At 40.7% G+C, this 21,956-nt stretch overlaps 1 protein-coding gene across 9 annotated transcripts in view; it reads left to right on the forward strand.

The window, feature by feature from the left end:
• Positions 1-21,956, forward strand: part of camta1b (calmodulin binding transcription activator 1b) — a 304,866-nt gene that overhangs the window by 278,120 nt on the left and 4,790 nt on the right. For 3 of the 9 annotated variants that reach the window (XM_077204055.1, XM_077204054.1, XM_077204059.1), the window contains 16 exons: positions 3,329-3,469; positions 4,514-6,771; positions 7,577-7,703; positions 8,219-8,353; positions 15,632-15,801; positions 15,894-16,108; positions 16,202-16,280; positions 16,403-16,730; positions 16,889-17,313; positions 17,535-17,689; positions 17,781-18,027; positions 18,628-18,699; positions 18,804-18,824; positions 19,189-19,388; positions 20,142-20,216; positions 20,538-20,568. In XM_077204055.1, the coding sequence (XP_077060170.1) occupies positions 3,329-3,469; positions 4,514-6,771; positions 7,577-7,703; positions 8,219-8,353; positions 15,632-15,801; positions 15,894-16,108; positions 16,202-16,280; positions 16,403-16,730; positions 16,889-17,313; positions 17,535-17,689; positions 17,781-18,027; positions 18,628-18,699; positions 18,804-18,824; positions 19,189-19,388; positions 20,142-20,216; positions 20,538-20,568 (4,679 nt within the window). The remainder of the gene's footprint in view (positions 1-3,328; positions 3,470-4,513; positions 6,772-7,576; positions 7,704-8,218; positions 8,354-15,631; positions 15,802-15,893; positions 16,109-16,201; positions 16,281-16,402; positions 16,731-16,888; positions 17,314-17,534; positions 17,690-17,780; positions 18,028-18,627; positions 18,700-18,803; positions 18,825-19,188; positions 19,389-20,141; positions 20,217-20,537; positions 20,569-21,956) is intronic. The other 6 variants (XM_077204057.1, XM_077204056.1, XM_077204062.1 and 3 more) reach the window with 4 other exon arrangements.

The raw sequence follows: 21,956 nt of genomic DNA on the forward strand, positions 1-21,956 counted from the left end.
TGCAGTCAGGCTTTGTTGGTACCATGACAGTGATCATAAACTTTCTCTGTCAACTCGGGCTTTTATCCTGAGATCATGGAGTGCATGCATATGAAAGTGTGACATCAGTAGCGAACAGCCAATCACATGCTTTGGAACGTAGAAAAACTGCAATTCACTTCTCGGGAGAGTCAGAATCAGCAAAATTCTTTTCTCTCTTCTGCCGAAGATTAAGAGATTGGAGAATATGACCAAAGCCAATTAATTTACACAAGAAGAAACGAGAAGAAAACATCTTGCTATACCAGCACAAGTGAAAGTTGTGAAGTTAGTTTATTTAGTTGATAATATAGGCTATATCCTATACAGAGACTCGGACATGTAAGCTCACGTAGTCATTTTTTAAGCTACCAATTCCATATCTTATTTATATTATATATAATCTGTAGGCTATAATTTTGTTAATTTAAACTAAATGTTTAATATAAATATACTAAAATTCAGGGTATAATATTCATGTGAAAAATATAAAATAATTATAAGAAATAATCATTGCTAAAAGCCAGACAATTTTGTATTTAAAAATATTCACTATGTTATGATATTTAATTTGCAGCAAGAGAAACTGAGGGAGTATGGCAAACCGTTTTGACTTTTATTCATTCCCAGGATATGAATTCTTGATATCAACAATTCAAATTTCAGTTAAAATGCTTATTCTTGATATCAGAAATTACATTTCAACTACTAAAAACTATAATTCTTGATATCTGTAATTGTATTTGCACTAGTTAAAAGTCACCATAGGCTGCCATTCAAATTCAATTGTTAATATCATGAATTCATTTCTTACTAGTTGAAATTCCAATTTCACATATCAGAAATACAATTCTTACTAAAAATCAAACATTTTGATATCAGTAATTCAAAGTAATTGTGTGGTTACTAGTCCAAAAGTCTAATCTATACCAACAATTGAATTGCTATTAAAACATTTCATTTTTGATATCAATAATTTGATTGTCACTAGTGACAATGTTCATTTCTGATATCATGAATCTGATTGTTACTAGTAAGAAAGACATTTTAGATATCTGAAATTAGTCAGTTAATGATATCAGAAATACATTTTCAGATATCAGAAATAACAAATGTAACATGTTGAAAATCTTGGAATACATTTCAACTAGTGACAATTGAATTCTTGATACCAGGAATTTATAATTTTACTAGAATCAAAGTAATTATTGATATCAAACATATATATTTTTACTAGTAAGAATTACATTTCTGACATGTAACTAGTAAGAAATCAATTCTTGATATCAACAATTGAATTTTAATGGCAGCCTATTGTGACATTTAACTAGTAAAAATACAATTACAGATATCAAGAACTCAATTTTTGCGAGTGATGACGTCATTGTTGATATTAAGAATTCACATTTTTACTAGTAGAAATTTCATTTCTGATATCAAGAATTAGCATTTTAACTGAAAATTGTGTTGTTAATATATCAAGATTTCATTTCCTGCGAGTGATTAAAAGTCAAAACGGCTTGCCATAGCGGGAGCGCATTTACTGCGTCACAGAGGTGTCACTTTGCTCACAGCTGATTGGTCCAATTTCAGTACTAAAGAACTAAACTAAACTAGAACTAAACTGACCTGGCCTAAACAGGCTTTATGGTTTTTCTTAGTTTTTCATGGTAAAAAGCCCCTGATTTTAAAACCTACAGAGTATTTTGCCACGTACTTTCATTGCAAGTGCCAAACTGCAAACACACAGTTAGTGCAAACAGAATAATATCAGTGTTGATCATCAGCATTTCACAGACGCGTCAACCACAGACATTCTGTAGGAAAAGGCAGATCACTTTCCATAACCCTTAAACAAGTAAGAGTGGAAAATGCTAAGCAAAAAATAATTGCATGTCATTTTTTATATCATCTGGACTTTAATTAAACATATCCAAAAGAACTTTTAAAAAATTTGATATATTTTGGATTTTATGAGTTGCCTGATTAGGGTATGAAAAAAGTACCAATGTTAACTGTTACTGCCACTGCATGTTTAAAACAACTATATCCCATACTTCCCCTGATCTAATGTTGAGAAATGATATATCATTCGAAAGCTTACAAACTCAAGATTCAGCCTGTGGAACCTGTTTTGAAATTGGACGTTGCGTTACCATAGAAACGGTACTCTAAGTTCTTTTATCGGCTCCTCCCCTTTTGGGCATCGTCATGTTTCATAATTTGAGATCAAAACCTTTCCTAATCTTGACAAAACACATATTGTCAGAAAGGTCTGAGTCTCAAGGTTCCATACTTTGCACAGAAGTGATATTTGGACAGAAATGTATTAATTTGTTGTGGCAGAATGCATACAATTAAATTCAATGGAATGTAAGTCACCTGGTGGCTTTTTTTTTGTATTATGCCTAAACAAAATCTCATGGGAACTTCAATTTTTGTGACATCAACTTCAAATTTGGAACACAACTTGGTTAGATAAATGGCTTTGATTTTATAGTAATTTTATAGTAAAAAATATTTAGTAAAATACATATTTTATAAAAAAGAAAAAATATTAAGTACAGTATTTGATTTAATGTAAGTTTAAACTTCCATAACTTTTTCATACTTTCATGTTTTTGAAGTGCTTTCACTTCAACAATAATCTGCTGACTGTTTTCTTTAAAACGAGACCAAACTTAGGTCTATATTCCAAAGCATTCTTGAATTACAACCATTTAAGTTTGAATAGTGCATTTTAAATAGAGCTAGTTTAATCCCTTTTTTATACCCTAAACAGGCAACGTGTCTCAGGACACACATACATTTCAAAACGTGCTAAATAACAACATGAACAACATATTACTTAATTTTCTCCTTCAGCACCTTAAGACAATGTTCACAATTAATGTTAGCAGTATTCTTTTCTCTTTTTTTCAGAAGAAAAATAAGTTTAATATATATTTACTTATCTCAAAATCAGAATGTTCTGCACCACTGGCAGCCATGTTGGATTTAGGTCAGGCTGACTAATTGATCACAAAACATTTGAAGCAAATTATGTGACCAGCATACTCAAGACAGACCAGGCTGTCATAAGTGATAAAAAGATTTGATGAAAAAATCATTCTTATGCCCCAAAAAAGACAATAAAAACGATGTATCTCGTGAGTCACGTTGCCTGTTTTAGGGATAAGATGGATTGTGCCCGTGATGAGTGAGAGCGGTGGGGCAGTCAGGCTCTCTCCCCTGCAGTGTCAGTAGTGCTGGCGAGGTGCTGGTCTGTGTGGCTGTCTGGCTGACGTCTGTGTCTCCTCTCTCCCGGCAGTTCATGGCATCAAGTGGACTTGCAGCAATGGGAATAGCAGCACTGGCTTCTCAGCAGAGCAGCTCGTGCAGCAAATTCTGGACAGCCACCAGACCAAACCACCTCCCCGGACTCACAACTGCCTCTGCACAGGAAACCTGGGTAAGGGAACGGGCGTCAAATGACAACTCTGTAATTTCTCAATTGTTTCTCTTAGACAGTAATGATATTCAACGAAGAGCCCTCCTGCCTTTCAGATTTGTCTCCTGAAATAAAAGGACCCTAGCAAAATGTCTCAACACTCTCAAACATATATTATAACTCTGTAGCCAAAAGTCAGAGATCTCAATTTGAACACAATATGAAATATCTCAATATCTTTATTTTATTCTTCTATGCTTATATGCCTATTATTCTATACTATTCTCCTTCTATAAGGAGTCATGTGGGTTTTATTGAGCCATTAAGCAACTTATCTAACAGTGATTTCACTGTATGAATGTATAGTTTATAATTTTTCTCCTACAAAATAAATCTGCCAATTTATTATTTAAATTTGGACATTGCTGTTGACATGCAAGATTACTGAGAACCGTTTCCATGATAATTACAGGTTCAGTATAGATTATGGCCAGTTGATGGCACTATTGAGTCGAGTAAAATTAAGTTGAGTATTCCACCAAAAATTTTACACAGAACACAGTAATCTCATTTACATTAAACAAAACAGATGTATATATTATGAAACCAATGTATTAATTTTCCCTGAAATCATATTGATAGATGGATAGATGACAATGTCGATTTCTTTTATTTGTAGACATCCCATCACAAATACTGTCAGGCATGGTGTAATTGAACATTATTATTTGTATTTTTTGTATTATGTTTATTTGTTAAGTAAGTAAAAATTATTCATACATATTATATTTATATATTTATATTTATTATATTCACATCATGTTATATTTATTTATTTAGATTAACTTTTTTCTGTTTTAATCATGTAATATTTATTTGAATCTATTTATTATGAGGTTTTAAGCAACATTTCATCGAATAAACATCAGCATTTAGCATTTGTGTGGTATACAGAGGGCCAGCTCTCTATAAAGTCAATAGAATATATCAAAATGCATGTTTTTTTAATTGTATTTATACTAAAATTAATATTATAACAACCTAAAATGTGTCTGCTCTCTGTAGGTGCTGGGAGCAGCCTGCATCACAAATGCAACAGTGCCAAACACCGGATCATCTCCCCGAAAGTGGACCCTCGCACTGGGAGCGCCTACAGCAGCACCCACTCCGAGGTTCAGAACAACGATGTGTCCGAGGGAAAGACGGAGCACAGCCACGGCGGGGGCAAAAATGGCAGGGCGGGGGGCGACGGTGCTGGGGGAGCCGGCGGGCGAGAGAAAAGGAACGGCAAGGTGCACAAGCCGGCGCTGCTCCACCAGAACAGCATGGAGGTGTCCTCAACCAACCAGGTGGAAGTGCCAGATACCACCCAGAGCTCACCCGTCTCCATCAGCAGCGGGCTAAACTCTGATCCCGACATGGCTGACAGTCCCGTGGTGACAGGAATGGGCCACGTAGCCTCGGTAATGAACAGCCTGTCTCAGTCCGCCACTGTATTCATGTCAGAAGACCCTGTCTATAGCATGTCTCCCACTGTAGACCCCAACGCTCACCTCTTGGGTGCTGACACAGCCTCTAGCAGTCTAGTGTTAGCGGTGACTGCCGACAGTCACAAGTTTGCCTTTGCTGGAGCAGTGGGAGTGGGGTTGGCGGATGCAGGGTCCACAGACGAACTTGCTATGCTGTCCACAGCAAGTGTGTCTGAAGAACTGGTGCTGTCTAGTAACCTGGAAGCTGGGAATATCAAGCTGCCCGAGACCAATATGAACTTTGACCCCGACTGCTTCCTCAACAACCCCAAGCAAGGTCAGACCTATGGAGGAAATGGGCTGAAAACCGAGGAGGGCAACAGAAGCAGCTGCAGTAACGGCGGACTGCGGTGTTCTCCGCCTCTCAACGACAACGGTTACGTCTTTAACCCCTCTCTGGTGAAGAACATCAAGACGGAGGACACGTCATTTGAACAGCAGTTGGCTAAAGAGGGTGGCTATCAGGTTGGAGAAGTGGCGAGCGATGCCGTCGGGATCTCTGGTTCCTCAAACGGCGGTTCTGCACAAAACTCTCTGGCTCTGACGCCCACCGGTTCACTGCTGGCGTCTGGAGGTGGACTCAGTCCCAGCACCACACTCGAGCAGATGGATTTCAGCGCCATTGATGCCAAGCAAGACTATCCGTCCAGTGTTATGTCAGCAGCAGGCTACGGACAAGCTATCTCCAGCTCTCACCTGGCCCACCAGGGTCACTCCCCCAGCTTCTTTCTGCAAGGTTCTCCGCAGTCCCAAACGCACCAGAACAACTCCGGTTCGACACAGAACTCACACGACTCCAATGCCTACATGGGTCTCGTCAAAACAGACTCGACTGGAACCAACGGACATCTCCATCACCGTACACATCCCGGCCAGCACACTGCCTCTAACTGCAATGGTGGCTCTCCAAACGAAGGGAACGAACAGGCCGGGTCACTCCAGCTTCTGCAGTTCCAGAACCGCTTCCCGACCCCAGGCCAGGAGCATGAAGAAGTGGGTGGTTTGGAGCAGCCAGCAAGAGCAGAACAAGGAGGAGGAGGTGACGTCCAAGAGAAGGAATCAGATTGTTTGATGACACAGCCTGGTAGAGGAGGAGAACCCGAGGGTGTAGGGGGCGCAGAGCACTACCTTCAGCAGCCAACAGAAGCTGGTGGAGTCGGGCAGGGATCTGGAGGAACGAGTGCAAGGGCGGAAAGTGGAACTTTGTGCAACAACGCAGAGGGAAACGGTACCACCAATAGCCCGCATCAACAGCTTCAGCCGCTCCTGCAAGGAGCCGGTTTGGTGCAGGGGTTATTCAGCACTGTAGGAGCCCACCAGAGCCTGGGCAGCAGTGGAACCAATGGAGGAGGCTCCATGGAGATCAACCTGGACCATTTTGATGTTTCCTTCGGGAATCAGTTCTCCGATCTTATCAATGACTTCATTTCGGTGGAGGGCGGAAGTGGTACCGCAGTAGTGTCGGGCGGCAGTGCTCTCTACGGGCATCAGCTGATGACCCATTCGGGAACAGAGGGGCAGGTCTCTTCTGGAACCGCTGCCCAACAAGGTGCAGATGAAGGAGCTCATGGGGCGAGAGGGTACAATTCTTCAGACCTCTGCCTGCAGCCCTGTTGCAGTCCACAGTCCACGCAGGCTGGGGCGGTGGTGGCAGGCGAGGCGGGACAGCTGTCGTACATGCAGGTGGCAGAGGCCGTGTCGGCAGCTGTGGCACACGGGAACATGGCAATGTTACAAGCTACCGGAAGGCTGTTTGTGGTGACTGACTATTCTCCAGAGTGGTCTTATCCTGAGGTGAGTTTGTGATTGACAGTTCTGCAGAGCTAAAAAAAAAAAGGCATCTCAACTGCTGTAGATGTGTGATAGAATAGCCACCAGGTGGCAGCAGAGATGCAGGAAAATGCGCAGGACCAGACAGAATCTGCATTTTCTGAACAGATTTGGTGGAAAAATCCTCAGAATTTTGTGGAAGGGATTTAAAGATTGTAAAATGAACAACACTCTATTATTAGTAGCTAATAATAAACAAACAAGGGGAAAGGGACATGTAGGGATTGGTGAATGATCGTTTTCTAATTCTGTGGAGACATGTGGAGTTCTGAAAGCACACAATTCATATGGAAATCAGTCACAAGGTGCTTAATACAGGAATAGATTTGAGTCTTGTGAGGTCTGACTGTAAAGTTAAAGGTCTTCTCTACAACAAGTGACGTATTTGTTTGACCCAGAAGCCCCTGGGCCACATGAGACACATGCTCAGCCTGTCATTAACATGCCTATTGGCAAGGAAGCAATCGGACAAACATAGACAGAGGCATATCAGACTTCACGACAACACTTAAGCTCTCACAAACACTGGTTATTTCTTCTGTGACATTTTCGGAAGGAAATATCATCAGAGATTCATTTTAATTTGTTTCTTGTGGCGTACTGACTTACAAATAAATGCACGTTTAGGCCAAAATACACCCCAAAGATGTTTTATCTAGATCTAAATTCTATAAGCAGTAAATGCAAACACCTAATCTCAGGGATGCTGCTGCCTTTGCAAGCTTTAATAGGTTAAATAAAAGGCTCATTATTGGTATATATTTCTCAGGGTGGGGTGAAGGTCCTGATCACCGGTCCATGGCAGGAGGCCAGCAGTGAATATACCTGCCTGTTTGATCAGATAACAGTTCCAGCCTCCCTCATCCAGCCCGGGGTGCTACGCTGCTACTGCCCAGGTATTTCAGCAGTCACATATACAAACTGCATGAACATATACTCATTTAAATTGTGCTTATGGGGGGGAAGTGTGTGTCTGCTACATTTCAGCATCCCAAAAGCATTAAATAAAGTTTTAAAAAAAACACAAGTCAAATCGTCCCAAACCAACATTTGATTTTAGAATCTTCTCCATGCTGAAAAAATATTTTGACCTTCCTGTGAGTTTCAATACTGTGACCCATTAATATATATTGTGGTCTTTTGTGAACAAACAATGGACTGTTTTTAACAGCTGTCATAGAGAACTCATTAAAATTCCACTGTTACATAACTAAATATATAAATAAAAACAAAAATACTCTGAGCCATCACTCTTTACATTGTAAATGGTTTGCAAACATGTGCAAACTCTAAGCTGTTTCTTTGCACACACACACATATATATATATATATATATATATATATATATATATATATATATATATATATATATATAAAACATCTTAATTTTGTTTCTCATTTCCTTTCAAAGCTCATGACACGGGCCTGGTGACCCTGCAGGTGGCAGCCAGCAGTCAAATCATCTCCAACTCAGTGGTGTTTGAGTATAAAGCCCGTGCCCTGCCTGCCCTGCCCTCCTCTCAACACGACTGGCTCTCACTGGACGGTACGTTTCAGATTTATCTTACATCATGTATTGCTTTTAAACAGTTTTGGTTGTGTGTTTTTTTTTTTTTATCATTTTGTATTGTTTATTTTCAGCAAAACAGTGTAAAGAAATTATTGAATTTTAATCTGAATTCATGCTTTTTCATGCATAATAAAAAAAAATGCATATGTTTGTTTGAAAAATCTCTGCGTGGCTGATGCCAGATACTTCTTCAAGCTGTGTTTCAAATGACTAGCAGGTGCATAATGGACACTTGGCTGCTGTTAAATGATTAGTTTTGCCTGCATTTTGAACGGGGTGGCCAGGTAGCATTTGCCTAGTCTAAAGGGAAATTAAAAACAACTCACATAGACTCAGCTCTTATTTGCTTCTTTGTTTGGCCTGTGGTTTGTATTAGAAAATCCTGAATATGGTTAAACTGGGCTGCCAAACCTTGGCCAGATACTTCTGTAACACCTTAATGTCTACAAGGAAGACTTCCATCCACATCCGCTGGGTTAGACAGTGGAGAATACTTCTAACCTGGTTATGTTTGGGTTAAAAATAAGGCTGAAAAAGACAAGACTAAAGACTTTTGTCATTGCCAAAAACTCTTTATGGAATATATATTTACCAGGTTATAAGGACTTATATGGACTTGTTCTGTGATTGTGTTCTGAGGGTGAATCTCACAAAGAAATATCCAGGTCATATTTAATAATGAAAAGGATTATTTTTATACTGCCTTTACTAAATCTCAAGGTTGTTTCATATTCATTGTATATTTATACTGAAAAGAAATAATGAAGCCTGGAGGGGAAAACTCAAACCCTTAAATTCACTCAGAATCAGGAGAAAAATTATATTTTGCATAAAAAAGACAATTAAGCACATTTCCCCCGTGTCCTCAACTTTAATGTGAAAAAACCTCATTATCATTTTCATAGTGTGTCTGTGATTTTAATTCTCATTTTTCTCAATGATAGTTCTCATTAGATTGCCATTACTGTAATGGAGTCATTACAACCATCCAGTCTGGACACAATAATTCACTATAAATTAAAATCAGCATAAACTTTTAACCATTTAAAGATATAATTTTACATTACAGTAAGTATGATTTGATATGTTTTATTTTTTAGGGAGAATGTGTTTATTTGTCCAAATAGTGTAAATATAACTTGAAGATCCTAAAAATAAGCTGTTTCATTTTTTTCGTATTTCTTTGTGACATCATCCCTGCATCAGCGATTTACACTTTAGATATACAGTTAAATTTTTAGATGAACTTTGGGAATATATAAACGCTGAAAAAGAGTGATCAAAGGTTATGAGATGAGATCTCATTCGTCTAATCAAGCTTCAGTTCTCCCAGCACTCTGTCTGCGTGCATCCAGCGCGTTATGTGCGTGGCACTGAACGACACACCGCGTGGCCTGATTTGTCATAATGCAGAGAGGAGAAAAACAGTTTGTCTGCAGCATTGCAGGTACTGAACCACAGGACAGAGGCTGAGAGGGGCAAGAGCAGTAAACCTGCCTCCTGTTGACACAGATTTGTCGCAAAACACCCGTGTGAGCGACCGTCACATTGTTCCCAGCGCTTATATGAGTGATCACGGCGTCTCCATTGTGTTTCGCTGCCACTCCCAAAAGAAAAACACGTCCATATCCAACCACCACACGACTTCAGATTCGCGCCAAAACGCGCGGTTTTAGTCAAACGTCAAAAGCGGAATGCTTCGAGTCCAGAAGCATTCGTAAACAGCTATAAAACAGAAACACGTTTTTTTTTTAAAAAATGCGATACGATAGGATGCAAAACTCGATCTCGGTTTGCAGACACATGACTGGTGCGCGTAGAGCATTCGCAATGTTAAAAGATCCGACAAAACGATTTTTTTTTCAATGCGATTGAATGTTTTCCGTTAGAAAAGGAGGACTGTCATGCCTGCGAGTGTTTGGAGAGCCAGCCGGTGGCGCACGACTGCGCGTAAAGCGGTGCGTAAAGCGCGTACCTGCGGCGGATGAAGCCCCTCGTCTCCATGAGCGAGCGGTGAAGATAAAGCATCAGCAGCAGGGATGGGGAGGGAACAGGAGGAGGTGTAGAGGAGGGGGACGAGGGGTCTTTATCTCTCTCCCTACACTCTCCGCACTTACACTTTGTTCTATTGTTGTTGGCTCATGTACCAAGCGGCTCCTGCGGTTAGTTTGACGCTGGATGGACAACATGTGTGATTGACAGATAACACGTTGGCTGATTCGGGTTTGTATGCATGCTTCTTTTCGTATTGGCATGAACTTCATCCACATGCACAGGCTATTTAAAGATGAATATAGGTTCTAGTTCTGCACTCCAGGTGTCAGTGTCTTTTTTATGTGTCCTGCTATATTCTTTCCCTTTGTTTACGATGTTTCCCAACAACATTATGAGTATTTTCTGTTCTGGAAAGCTATTTCATTGTCCTGAGGGCAGTGTTTTAGAGAGCTTATGCTGGGTGAATTGTGGAAAATATTTACTACATAGACTCATTTAGCTGCTACATGGAAGTTTCTTAAAATGAATGGTCAGTGAATCATCATGTTGTGCAGGTTTTACAACCAGGCAGGACTGTACGTACTACTGACTGTACAGCTTGTAAACTTTAACCAGCCAGTGTTCTCCGAGACCTCCAGATCTCCTTTGTAAAGCATGTGGTTGCAATGAGTCGGTCAGGTGTAGTGCGTCTGTCTTCAGCACCACAGGCAGTGGACAGCGACAGTGATGCTGAAAGGATCAGACTGTTGACCTTCTTCTGCTAAGTGTTCCAGAGGGAGAGGACGAATATACTGTGCCATAAAGTTGACCTTTTTTATACAATTATTCTGAAATTTACAGTGTAATACTGCTGACAGACCTATTAGAATTGTTCATCCAACCTGTTGACAACTTATGGCTATTGTCTTTTGCCTTTATTTAGTCTTTTTCATTGTTATTATTATTATGAAGAACACTTGTTTTTAGTTGTTTTATGTGTGTGTGTGTTAAATTACAATCTGCAATGCTTGCAATCATATCATATAAGTCTAAGAGGATTTCAACTGAGTAACTTCTGTATTCTTGTTTTTCTGGCCTGCCCACATGCCCTTACAAGGAAACTTGTAACGTCACTATAATCAACCCTAAATCTACAGTTCAAAGTTCCTTGTTCTGCTTTGATGAGATTTCCTGTGGAATTCTAGGAATATTGCGGTCATGGCTTGAGTCCTCTAATGGAGCGCCGACACAGATCTGTCCCGTCCGGGCTGTTTTTGCTCTCGATTGAGATTAAACTGTTTTTTGTTTGTATGTCTATCCTCCAAGCGATCTGAACTAAATTGGATAATCTGAGCAAGTACAGTGTTGTGCTGGCTTTTAGTTTCATGTGTAATTAGAGTACACAACTCTGTGGAGATTCTGTGGAGTGTGTGTGTGTGTGTGTGTGTGTGTGTGTGTGTGTGTGTGTGTGTGTGTGTGTGTGCGTGTGTGTGCGTGTGTGTGCGTGTGTGTGCGTGTGTGTGCGTGCGTGTGCGTGCGTGTGCGTGCGTGTGCGTGCGTGTGCGTGCGTGTGCGTGCGTGCGCGCGTGTGTGTGTGTGTGTGTGTGTGTGTGTGTGTGTAATACTGATCTGTAAGCTTTTTTCTGTAAAATGTTTCAAATTTTTCAGTCAGTTCCATTGTCAGCAATATCTTTCTCATTTTGCAAAATTCTCTGGATGGACATAATGACCACGGTACTTTTCACGGTACCATGGAGTATTTTAAGTGCAGTGAAACTCTTTTAAACAAATTGTTGTTGTTTAAAATCTGTTACTTGCGGATATAAATGCATAAATACCTAAAGATAGTCGAATATAAGAACATAAAACATTTACACATAAACAAGAAGAGTGCTTTAGATTCCAGCATTCAAAGTCTTTGTACTGGAAGCTTTTGTTCGTCTGAGACCTTCAAAGTTCTGGTCTGAGGCTGTACATATCTTACAAATCTCAATCAGAGACCTTGAATGTGAGTTCAAATTGCTACTACGACATGGTTTGTTAAATTGTTTTTAAGCAGAAGGGATGTTTCGGGGTAGATGTGGAAAGTTAAAACAAACAATCAGTGCTGGGATTATGACTAACAGAGAAATAATGGCATTATCATAGCAGCCTCGTCTCTGTCCAGTTCTATCCAAAACAAGCACCTATTCCAGGGTCATGATCTACCAGATCTACCAATGTCCACAGCATTGGGAGCTGTTATCCCAGCCTTGAATCCATGCTGAGCTAAATCCCCTTAAGACAAAATCATTGCACATTATCAGCTAAATCCTGTCGAAAGGGACATTTGTGTGATTTAGTTTTTCTCCATTTCTGTTCGATGCATTTATAGTGCTTAAACAGGATATCAGTCTGTTATAGATTTAAAGCAAATCCTTACGGAAATGCTCAGCAGAGTATGAGCTCTGTCTATTTTAAACCTTAAATATAAAAAATAAAAAGTCAATATGCTCTCTGAGCTCAGATGTAGCAAATATTGGATATGCTCAGGGGGGAAATTACAGAGCAATCATCCAGTTTTCAATAAATAATCAAGACCATCTTAAAAACTGTACACATCTTATTTTGCCTCCACATTGTTGCATTAGATTTTGTCTATTGATTATTTCTGACATAGATATTTAAAATGCATTTTTTTTTTACTTTATGCTATGTAATTGTCATTAATCTGCAGACTGTAAATTACATTTTAGTTAAGAGAGATGCCAGCTTTTTTTCATTAAATGTTGGAGAAGAGTGTCACAACCGTGCGTATTTCCAAATGCATGTTGTAGATTCATGGACTTTCATGATTTTTTATATATTTGGATTGCATTGTTGAAGTAATGCCAATGCCATACAGTCTTAACATAGTATGCCAGATATATGGTGCTTCTTCCAAGCTGGCCTGCATGATGGGGATTTGCTCTGTGCAAATTCTGCACTAATTTTGCACTTTTACCTAATATGCAAAACAAGACTGTCAGCAGGTGCAGTTCAGTGTGCACTAATTCTTCCTAGCCATATGGATGCATTGTCAAATGCTTGTTTAATTTCTGATGACTGTAAAGCCCGTAGTCTCTTTATTGCCAATCTCAGGCACAATAAACCGCAACAGATCTTCAACAAGTGAGTGATTTTGAGCCCCTGTTGCTCTTGTAGCTGTAAAGTGGTGCAGAAGCCCCCACTCTCAAGAGCATGATGCAACTGTGATGAAATAGAGAAACCGGCTTGGGCTCTCTGCATTAGGATATTACCATGAGATTCTCAAACATCCAGCGAGTAGAGAGTTTAGTCCTTTCACTCAAGGCTTGTGCTCACCCACATGAGGTCCGCTTGACCAGGAGAGATACCCAGGCCAAAGGAGCAGCACCAAGGCTGATGTAACATCTCCTGAAAAACGGTAACAGATATTGGCACAGTCTGTTTAGTACTGTTGATGTTTTTTTTTTGGGGGGGCTAGTTTATGCATGAGCTTCGTCATTGGTCTGTGTTAGTGAAGGTTGTTGTTGGATGCATGGCAAATCGGGAAGTCTGATTTATGCACACAAACCACTTTAAAATACTTGTTAAAGACGGTTTCATGTGTATTTACAGCTTTTTGAAGAATCTTGACCTTTTTTAAAATCATATTAAAAGTTAAAATTAACTCTGTTAATTGACTGTTGGAACTGACAAGGCTGCATGATATTTAATTTTTTTCATGCATTTGTTTGTTGTGGCATGTCTTCAGAGCTGATTTTGTATAGGAATTCTGATAAATTGGGACACTTTTTGACATTGAAACGACTGCGAAAAAGTGGAAATAATTACCTTGAATTCACCTTACATATTCACCTGAATACAGGTAATGCACGTAATCTCGCCTCGTCAATTTTCCGTAAACATTCTCCATCTCTGCGTTAATAAGCATGAGTTAGGTCTGTCTGTTTTGAAACGCTGCCCCTCAACAATTTAAGGTTTGACACAAAGCATTGAAGTGTTCTGTTGCCTGGCATCTGCTGGCATCTGATTGGTCGTCTCCAGGCTGCTGGAGGTGTAGTAGAGCGTTGATTATGTCACAGCCCCGTTGTAGAGCAATTTGGTCCCTCCTCCCCTTTCCCCTCCCCCAGCCTACATGAGCGTACGTGTGCCGCATTCTGAGTGGAGGCAGAGAGAGAGAGAGAGAGAGAGAGAGAGAGAGAGAGAGAGAGAGAGAGAGAGAGAGACAGCCAGCCAGCCAGCAGCAGGTGGAAATGACATCATCTGCACTGCACCAACACTGCAGTAGTGTTTGAACAAAGCTGCACTGGAGCTCCACTCAGAGCTGCTCTTTTTGTCTGCAAGGGTGGATCTTTGTGGAGGAAAAACACAGAATCCAATGCATATGTGTATGTCCATTCATTCGAATTTGATTCGCTTTCATTCAGTATGTGTGAAACAGAACTGGTGTCAATATCGTATATGCAAGAAATTTGTCTTGATGTTAGCTGTCACTATAACAAAGCAATACATTATGAGCATACGTACAAGAACCTGCAAGTCGCTGGAAACCATTTTTTAAGTGGACAAAGGATGTGCAACTAGATAAAATTTTATATGGATAGATGTTATGAGAAATAATGACGAATGTTTGAGATGTTGAAGAGTAGAAATGTTTTATAAATGTTTGTATTCAAATCTTTGTATTCATGTTGGTTTTGTAATTTTTTTAAAAAAGTATACCATTTAAAACTGTTTTTAAGAATTGTAGCCTATTTGTACTAGATATCAAAATGTATTGCTTTTTTTTTGGAAAATAAAATTGTCAGAATTTTTTGAGTAACTTAACTAAAAAAAAATCATATAATTGACCCATATAGGTTATCGAAGTGAATTTTGCAACACATTTTACGATTAACATTACATATTTTCTGAGTTAAACAAGATATTCATCTGGAAAAAATATAGGACGGGACTAATGTTTTGGTATTCATACCAGTGATTTTCCACCTGCTACAGCAGAATACTGCAGTTGAAAAACCTTGAACCTATGCTGCCAGTGTGTACACACCTATAAATGGCATTGGTGATGTCAGCTGAAATTTGCTAAGATTATGAAGACAATTTCTTTCTTTTTTTGGCATAACATGCACTGATGAATCGTGCACAATAAGACCAGGAATGTGTATTAAGAAAGTAATTAAACTCAATTTTGATTTCATGTTGATTTAAAATAAAAAAAACAAGGTGTTTGAAATGTATGCACAGCAGTCTAAATTCTCCTTGTGTTTTATGCAGATAACCAGTTCAGAATGTCCATCCTGGAACGCCTAGAGCAGATGGAGCGACGGATGGCAGAGATGGCCGGTCAACAGCAGCAGCAACAAGGCGGTGGAGGATCATCTGAGAGCGGAGGAACCGGAACAGGAGGAGGAGAAGGAGGAAGAAGCAATTCTGAACAGGCACAGGTATCCTTTTGAGCTATCCTGTCTTGCTCTAAACTAATGGATATCACCATTAGATTCTTAGAATTGACTTGGTTCTTTATTGTTTGGTGTAGTTCTCACCAGGACAGAGTCAGAGCCAGGGTCAAGGTCCGGCTGGCAGCTCCTTTGAAAGACGTGTGGTGGTAGTTTGTGAAAAAATGATGAACCGTGCCTGCTGGGCAAAGTCCAAGCACCTGATCCACTCCAAAACGTTCAGAGGCATGACTCTTCTTCATCTGGCAGCCGCCCAGGGCTACACCACGCTTATCCAAACACTAATCAAGTGGCGGTGAGTATACTGATTGCATACTGGCACAAAATGCCCATATATATTGCATAGACATCCTTCACCTGTTCTGTATTGTTCTGTTTGTTTTTACAGCACTAAGCATGCAGACAGTATTGACCTGGAACTTGAGGTTGATCCTCTAAACGTGGATCATTTTTCTTGTACCCCACTAGTGAGTATTGACACTAGGACATAATACCTGCCAAGTAGTTTCACAATGCTGCTTGAATGAGTTGTACAGAAAGGGCAGAATATGGCACACAAATTAAATGCAACTCTTCATCATTTCTTCAGATGTGGGCTTGCGCTTTGGGTCATATGGAAGCAGCTGTGGTTCTGTATAAATGGGATCGGCGAGCGTTGGCCATCCCAGATTCTTTGGGTCGCTTACCGCTGGCTATAGCCAGATCCCGTGGCCACACTAAGCTGGCCGAATGTTTGGAAAGCCTTCAGAGGGAGGAGCAGCAGTCAGGAGCACTGACTACAACTGCCAGCATGCCTTTCTCACCATCTACTGAGGCCTCAGCAGCAGAGGGATGGATGAATGTTTGGGGTACGGAGACATCCTCAGTTGGGCTGAAAGACAGCAGCATCACTTGTTCTGCTTCCAGCTCCAGCTCAGGTGAGAACTGGAATCTGTTATTCTGTCAGTTGGTTTGCTTTACTTCCATAAAGTTAAAAACAACCTTAAATAATAGCAAGATCTTGCATAGGTCAAGTTGAGTGATTCAATTTGGTCAAGTGTTCTTCCTATTAGACACTTTCTTCATACTTTTGCAGACTTGAGGAGACCCAGGTCAGAACCATCCAGTTTCTATAGCAGTGTTAGTCACGGGGACGCCCCATTGAGCAAGAAACACAAACCCAACCCAGAGACCCTTCAAACTCGGCCAGGCAAATCCTGCTCTGCCCCTATCGGACTAGAAGAACAGGCCCACAAGCCTAAAACGTGCCCTTCCAAACCGAGGGAAGGCACTGTGGAGAAAGAGCAGGGAGATGGTGAGCAGTCTCATACTAAGCTGGGCTCAACTTGTGGAGGCGGGCGTTGGGGTTCCAGACAGGCTGCAGGACGCAGAGTGCCAACTGTAGGTCTTGGCAAGGAAAGGCTCGCGAACAGACTGAGATTAAGAGAAGGTGCTAGCGCTGGAACGATCTCTGATCTGCGTACAAGCCAAGAGGATCTGGAGAACACCGGAGACCTGCAGGTGAGGCATAGATAAGGTACTTTGACATGAGTAGACTGCCAAAACTGCTTCTTTTGTAGTGCTATAAGTCAGACGGACCTTGCAAAACTTGTACTGGCTTCTGTCTAGTGTCTCAGTGGCAATATTGTTCGCTATCTTATGCACCCGTCCTGTAAACCACTTTTTGGAGCTCATGAACATTTACTAGTGCAATTTTTAAAGTACCTAACAATTTGTTTCAGAACATGAACATGATGACTTTAGCTGAGGAAGTCATTGAGGCGACGTCTGATCGCATCAAGAGGGAAAACTTTGTTGCATCAGACACTACACTAGATGGTGTTGGAGTCAGCAGCAATATGAGCTGGTTGGCCAGTTACCTTGGAGATGCAGAGAGGTGATTCATCATAAAGTTGATCTCTTCTCAAGAATGATAGTTGCAAACTCTTTGGGTTCTTGTATGTAATTGTTTTCCCATTCATTCCCAGGTTCCTGTTTAACAAGCCCCTAACTCACTCTCCTGGCCTGGCCTCAGTCCACGGTGGAGGACAGCCAGAACTCGACGGTCCTCTTGGGAAGCTTGGCTTTCAGTCCCCCACTGAATGGACTGCACTTCTCAACGCCTCCCACAACAAGGAGGAGCGTGACCTGACCCAGCTGGCACTGTCTGATCCTGAACAGAGAGAACTTTATGAGGCAGCCCGCCAGGTCCAGAACACCTTCCGCAAGTACAAGGTAGGACAGGGCTTCACCCAGGTGCCAGTCACCAGGTGTCACCTATGTAGGTTATTGGTGGTGTGTTGCCAGTGTTCGTGATGGTCCGGTTTCAAAGGTCTTGGTGTATTGTGTTGTGTTGTATGGTGTTCCTGAACTTAAGGTATATTAATCCGGATCTTTGGAGTCCTGTGACCTGAAAGGTGATATGATTGTTGTGGTGTGCACTCAAAAGGCAGAGATAGGGTCAGTGTTGTAGACAAGCATGGGGAAATTTGCTTGAGCTTAGCATGGCCTTGCTATAAGGAATGATTGCATTGTTCCCTCTATCTATCTGTCTGTCTTAACGGGATGCGCAGATATCCCTGAGTCCACACCACATTGGTTGTTTAGAGCAGATTTTTCCCAGTGTTCTGCTGGCGCGCCGTGCTCTGAAGACTAACCTTCTCCCAGGTCTCAGAGCATATCGACGCAACTTTGCCAGTCTAAGAGGACACCTTGGCCAGGCACAAAGGGAATCAGATGGCATCATCTCTGTGGCCTTGCAGGCCTCCTTGTGAACACTAATCTCTCTCCTGTCCTCTCCACCCTACCTTATCCCCCTCTTCCCCCATCCTGCAGGGTCGTCCGCTTCGGGAGCAGCAGGAACTAGCAGCTGCTGTCATTCAGCGCTGTTATAAGAGGTACAAACAGGTAAGCCGATAACACTCAGAAACCTCTGTTTGTACACTTTGAAATGATCAATTATTAAACGGTTTACAAAAATACCCTAAATTCCTTCCTCTCTCTTTCTCAAGCTGACATGGATAGCCTTGAAGGTAAAACTTCCTGCTTCATCTACAACTTCTACTGCTTTAAACTGGACATTTGTTAGTGGTGCTTCTTAATCACTGTTACTATCTCCTATACTTAAGGTTATGGATTTGAACAAAACTTGTAGTGCTACAAAGATGAATGCTAGCTCATATCATGCAGCTTGCTGAGAACGGTTTAGTTATTTATCTACTTTTCCGAGCATCCTGACTTGCAGTGACCCAGCTCAAAACAACTTAGTAACTGTCAGCCACCCAATTATATTTGTTTTGCATTAGCCAAGTGGCTAATGTTGTAGTTTGCTACAGATCTCGCTCTTTCTCTCTCTCTCTTGTGTGACACAAGATTCTTTCTCTGTCCTCTTGGCAGTATGCACTTTATAAGAAGATGACGCTGGCCGCCATCCTTATCCAGAGTAAATTCCGCAGCTACCACGAACAGAAGAAGTTCCAGCAGAGTCGCAGGGCAGCCGTGCTGATCCAGCAATATTACCGCAGCTACAAAGAGCTCGGCCGGCCGAAACCACGCAGCCGAGCCACTGCAGCTGCACTGGTGCAGCACAAACTCAGGTAAAAAGCATTCGTACAGGGCAAACCTAGTGGTTAAAAATCTATGGCCTAGTGTATAACACATCAGAATTTATAAAAGGAAATTGGTCTAATAAACCCACACTGTTTTTGGTGTGAGTACTTTGGCCACTCTAAAAGTCATGAAGTAAATAATGATTCAGAACTTTACGTTTTTATATTATTCTTACATACAAAATAAAGGGCAGGAGGTTATGCATGCATTTATTGAGTGTCATTGCACCTCAAGTTACTACTAAGGGACTGTTGCTCTAAAATCTAAAAAGTCTTTTTGGATGACTTAAGAAGTACTTGCCAGCACTTCAAATGTGACACACTGCCAACTCAACTTTCTAAAGAATGGCAGCATTCACAACCCTCCTGTTTACTTTAAGAGACAATCTGTTGTTGAAACAGCGCCAGTCGGACCCCGGGAAATTATTTAATTCACTAACAGTTTGAGTCCAAGAACACATAGAGGCATCATTATTTTTGTATGCCATTTGTTGTCACACAACCTGTTGCAGCAATTGCTGTTTGATCATTAATTGCTGACATTTTATGGTAGAGCAGCTTATTACTTTTTCTGTATACCTGGGAGTAGGATTTGAACAAACTCCTAATCCTAAATATTAGAGCTCATCTTGTCCTGCATCTCGCCATAGCAGAGATTTTTGTACATGCATTTTTCTTCTCGAAATTTCTGGTTTTGTTTGCAAGTGTGCATAACCACTCATGCTAATCATTTTGTTTTAGAAGCAGTTTACTGACCAAGAGACAAGACCAAGCTGCCAGAAAAATCATGCGGTTTCTGCTGCGGTGCCGTCACAGGTAGGCTAAAGGCCAGAACTTCCACCAGGCGCATTGTGTTCCAACGGCCCTGATGTTCTTCTAGCTTGCACACAACTCACACTAGGGTATACTTGCACCTTTTAGATGACTCAGTTTTTTTAATATCCTGCTGTTTAAAAAGGTTAGGGGCACACTTCTCTCAGTTACACCAACACGATTGCCAGGAGTCATAGGATAGCACCTTGGTATTTTTATGGCTCTGTTAGAAAGCCCTATTGTGTTTGGTCCCATTTCCCCAACCCAACCGTACCCCAGTGTGTACTAATAGCTGTCTGGTGTTGTTCTGCTGTTTATGCAAAGCCCCTTGATGGACCATAGACTATTCAAACGGGTGAGTGCAGCCTCAGTAAATCAGTTCGTACCCCTTGATTTCTCTTCTTTTATCTCTCTGTCTCTCCCTTTTCTTTCATCTAGTTCTCCGTTTTCTATGTCTATGTTCCTTGATTTCGGACTCTACTGTTCCCTATGACTCTATCTCTCCTTTCTTTCCCTTTTTTCTTTTATCTTATTTTCTCTATTGCTTTATGCCTGCATGCATGACGGCTGACTGGAGCCCGAGTTGACTGAGCCTTATATGAGAGAGAGAGGACTATGGATCCAACTAACAAATAAATATAGAATAAGCATTAATGGCAAAACTAACAAAGCACTCACTCTCTCTCTCTCTCTTTCTCTCTTTTTTTCTCTCTCTCAGTCTCTCCTTCAATCCCTCTATCTTCCCAAAAGTCTCCTCCATCTCTCTTGTAATGAAGATGCTTATGACAACACTAAGGACTGCTGGGTAGTGCATTTGGCATTTGCATGATGCTAAAGATATGGAGGCCTTGCTTCTATCAGGGCATGCTTGAAATAACAATCCTTTCTTTATGGAAGAAAAATGTTTTGAATGCCTGGCTGCCTGTTTTATACATCTCTTTCAGCTTTTATAAGCTCGATTTGGGGGCTGGGGTGGGACGGGGGTCAAACTGTGAGCTAAAGATGTGTTTGGGGGTTTAAAATGTCTTTAAAATGTTGGATACTGTAGAAGTATAACATGATGGCAAATATAAATATTTCATTAAGAATTTGATGTAATGTCTGTGATGTATTGTGCATGAATTCTAGAGTTATGTATTATCACACTTTCTAGGTTATGATCCTATAACATTAGTGTTAAGATGGATGGTGTACTTTGGATTTAAAGGCCAGGTTTTTACTAATTTATAATAATAATATGTGTTTGCTTTGTAATCTGATTGTAGACTCTTAACTGTAAAAAGTAGATAAAGAAAATAATTTTTCCCACAGATTTATAAAATGCCACAATTCTATTAAAAGACATTTGTTCTATACAGCAGCCAAAAAAGATTTGGACACTTAAATCACACTTACAAATGTGTGAATGTCATTGGATTAGATGCAAAAAATCAAACCAAGTATCTTGAAAAGTGTGCTTGTGCTATCTGTATTTAAAATAAATGATTCTTGCTTTGATTTATTGTTATCTAATGCAATGACATTCAGACATTAAGTGTGACTTAAGTGTCTAAATGCTTTTTAAGCCGCTGTATCTGTGTACCGTGTTCCTTGAGGCTTTAAAGGTCTTTGTGATTAATAGCGGGGTATATTTGATGTTCTTTGCTGATTCCATTGAGGATACACTAACGAAACTGGCAGGTGTATTGGCTAATGGTCTGTGATTCCTCTGAGGGCCCAGAATGCTTGTGAACTATTAAGGCT

Source organism: Siphateles boraxobius, unplaced genomic scaffold, assembly GCF_051911475.1.
Source record: "Siphateles boraxobius isolate OS27281-9 unplaced genomic scaffold, OSU_SipBor_1 5, whole genome shotgun sequence".
Lineage (NCBI taxonomy): Eukaryota > Metazoa > Chordata > Actinopteri > Cypriniformes > Leuciscidae > Siphateles > Siphateles boraxobius.